The 3,358-nt window shown below is 37.7% G+C and overlaps 1 protein-coding gene across 1 annotated transcript; it reads right to left on the bottom strand.

The window, feature by feature from the left end:
- Positions 1-520: 520 nt before the first annotated feature.
- On the bottom strand, positions 521-1,632 carry LOC129222573 (uncharacterized). Its single transcript, XM_054857089.1, has 2 exons — positions 1,546-1,632; positions 521-1,432 (listed from the first exon to the last, which is right to left on the bottom strand). Exons 1-2 carry the CDS (start codon positions 1,630-1,632, stop codon positions 521-523), a joined length of 999 nt encoding a protein of 332 aa, XP_054713064.1.
- Between the last annotated feature and the right edge of the window lie 1,726 nt (positions 1,633-3,358).

Genomic DNA, 3,358 nt, shown 5'->3' with positions numbered 1-3,358 from the left:
CTGTTCACGTAATGCTCATAAACGAGTTCCAAAGGTACTGAGCAAAATAAGTGTTCTGAAACCTGTTCTTAGAACTGTTTTTATAATTTCTCCAAAGTGTGCTACGAAGTGTTTTATGAAGTTAGGAAATCGTAACGCTCAAAATGTTAAAAATGTGTTCAAAAGTGATGACGATTTGCAGTGTATTAATACATGACTAGCAGTCATGGAGTTTATTGAGAATTAAAAATGGAAAACAGCCTAAAAGAAAAAAAAAATACTGTAAAACAGTTTTAAGACTAAGGACGAGTATTGTTTTTATTTGAATAACACATTTATTCTTGCTAAAACTACACAATATTAAAAATAGCAAAAGGCTACAAAAAAAGTTGAAAGAATTAAGAAAGGTTTAAAAGTCGCTTTCGAAAAGCTTGCTGGCAAACGAACAAGAGAATTTCGCATCCGACTGAGCGCTCGTGTGTTTTCTCAGCTCGCTTTTTCGCTGAGCCGAGTTGAGTAGAGCACGGCCGCTTTCTGCGGATTATTGGTGATTATATGGAGTTGCAAAAGAATGGAGCGATGTTTGCAGATTGGATCCTGGAGTCCAGTGACAACGATACGCTTTATAAATACTTAAGGAACCGGACACGACACCCTGATCGCGTGGTGTAAAACTCTTCTGTGGGTTTTGATGGAGCACTATCAGATTGTTCCAAGGATGCCGGAGCTGATAAATTACTGGAGGCGATGGGGTTGATGTAGTATCTGGAACCCAAAGGGAAACAGGTTTTAGCCGATCGATATTCACAACTGACTCTTTGCTGTTAATTTCAATGCGAAAAGTCTTTTCCTGTCTAGACACCACTTCATAAGGACCGTAATAAGTTGGCTCCAAAGACTTTCGCAGGGAGTCAATGCGACGAAACATATGGGTGGACGTCCACAAGTACTTCTGCGCGAAAACACTGCGTTTGCTGCGGGCAGTAGTTGGCAATGACTTTAAAGAGAACAGACAGTCTCTCAGCTTGTGCATAAACTGGTTAGGGTTGAGGGCTATGTTGGAATCCGTGGGATGGAAAAACTCTCCTGGAAGACGTAAAGATGAGCCGTTTACCATTTCAGCAGCGGTTGCAGCAAGGTAAGCTTTGTAAGCTGTTCGGAGTCCGAAAAGCACTGTAGGCAGCACCTCATCCCAATGGGTCGAAATGTGACAGCGTAACGACTGTTTGAGGGAACGGTAGAACCTTTCCACCAGTCCATTAGAAGACGAATAGTAGGGTGATGTCCGAATCTTGTAGATTCCCAGGAATTTTGTAAGACGTAAAGAGTTCGGATTCGAACTGTCTATATTGGTCCGTAGTGATGAAGTCTGGAACTCCAAACCGACAGATCCATGCTCAGTAGAACTCTCGTGCCGCTTAGTCTGCAGAAATATCAACCAGAGGGACGACTTCTGTCAAACGTTTATAGCGATCAACACATGTTAACAACTAACGACATCCATTCAAAGGAGCTAAAGGTCCAACGAGGTCAATTGGTTAAACCGTTGTGATGGCAAATTGAAACTTTCAGTGGGCTAGCTGTATGTCGGTGCATCTTAGACCTCTGGCACTGAATACAAGCACGAGTCCATTCTGCTATGTCCTTGTGCATCTCGGGTCAAACGAAACGCTTCTGCAATACTTTCTCTTATATTCTTTAGCTTTTGCTATTTTTAATTACTACGTATAATTCGGCTGAAAAAGATCAACGTCTCACTTTAGGAAGTGCATTACGATGCTAATATTTAGGGAAACTTATGGTTTTATAAAGCAAAAACTTTTTTAACAGTTTTAAAATAAAAATGAGAAAAAAAATCATTTCAATTATTTTCGCTCACGTGTAACACATTTTATTCTTGACCCGTACTACAGCTGGATCTCCTTTGGATACTGTATTCAATTTAGATCCAAATAAAAAATGCATACAAGCTATATTTTTTTTCCCCTTTTTTAGTCACCATTCCAGTTTTTTATTTCTGCTTGAATATAAATTACGTTCTTACTGGTCAAAATTGTCAGACTTACCTCGAGAGACAAAAGGAAAAAGAACTCTTTTCGAAATTATATTTTATTCAGAAGCTTGGAATCATTTTTTATCTCACAACTGTATCTTGCCTTTTTATCGCTACTATGATATCATTGATTCTCTTTGGATAAGAATATTATAAGAATAAGGTAGACTATGGTTTCAAGATCTGCGTTTAATGCTACCGTCTTTTAAAGGATTTAAAATACTCTATCTTAAGCAAATACCTATGTAATATATTTTTTTAACTGAGAACGTTTAAAGAAACCATTGAATTCATAACAAGATGGAATAATTGAAAAGCACAATTATAGGTGATAAGTTGGATGTTATTGAAATTAAAGAGACATGGACTACCGAATTTGATGTAGATTTATTACGTATTGCTGGGTATAATTTGTTTAGACAAGACAGAGTATGCAAAAGAGGTGGTGGGGTTTTATTTTTTGTTAGAGACAATTTCATTTGCAATGAATTGGTCCTACCCAATGATATTGATATGGTTGGCTGAAGTTGATGAGCAATAAGAGTAAAAAATTACGCTTTGGAAACCTTTATCGGCCACCTAATACAAGTCAGGGACAAGATGAACAGATGTTTCGTATTATTTGTGACATGTCCAGTAAGAGATCCGCCATCATAATGGGGGATTTCAATTTTCCGGGTATTGAATGGAATAATTTTTATCTTAGTAATGACAGAGAAAATGAATTTTTAAATGTAATTGGTGACTGTTTCTTAGATCAAGTTGTAACTCAGGGGACTCGAGAGGAGGCGATTTTGGATCTAGTTTTCTGTGACGTAGGAAGTTCTGTTCAGGAGTTTTGTGTCGGACATCATATTGGATATAGTGATCATATCAGCATTAGGTTCTGGATTGAATTTGAAGTGTACAAAGTTGAAAATTTTATGTTTGTGCTCAATTTGAGAAACACTGATATCGTTGCACTTAGGCAGAGCTTGAAAGAGGTTTTTCGTCAGGATTGGAAAACAGAGACGTAGATCAGCAGTGGACGGAATTTAAGGAAAAACTATCAAAAACGGTTGGGGATTAAATTCCATTTAGGAGAAAAGTTGTTAGTACTAAAATTGGGCCACGTGGTTCTCCAGGGAAATAAAAGAAGCACAATATCATAAGCAAGCGGCTTTTCGTCAGTTGAAGGAAACTGGTTAGAGTGCAGGTTGGCTCCAGTATTGTAAGGTAAGACGAAACTTTAAGTATTTGGTACGGATTCGAAAAATGGAATTTGAGCTAAAGCAAGCATATAGCATTGATGGGAATCCTAAAAGATTTTTTGCTTATGCTAATTCT

The sequence above is a fragment of the Uloborus diversus genome, chromosome 5 (genome assembly GCF_026930045.1).
Source record: "Uloborus diversus isolate 005 chromosome 5, Udiv.v.3.1, whole genome shotgun sequence".
In the NCBI taxonomy this organism is placed as follows: domain Eukaryota; kingdom Metazoa; phylum Arthropoda; class Arachnida; order Araneae; family Uloboridae; genus Uloborus; species Uloborus diversus.
The sequence above is the reverse complement of the archived record's forward strand: the minus strand, read 5'-3'. Positions and strand labels throughout refer to the sequence as shown.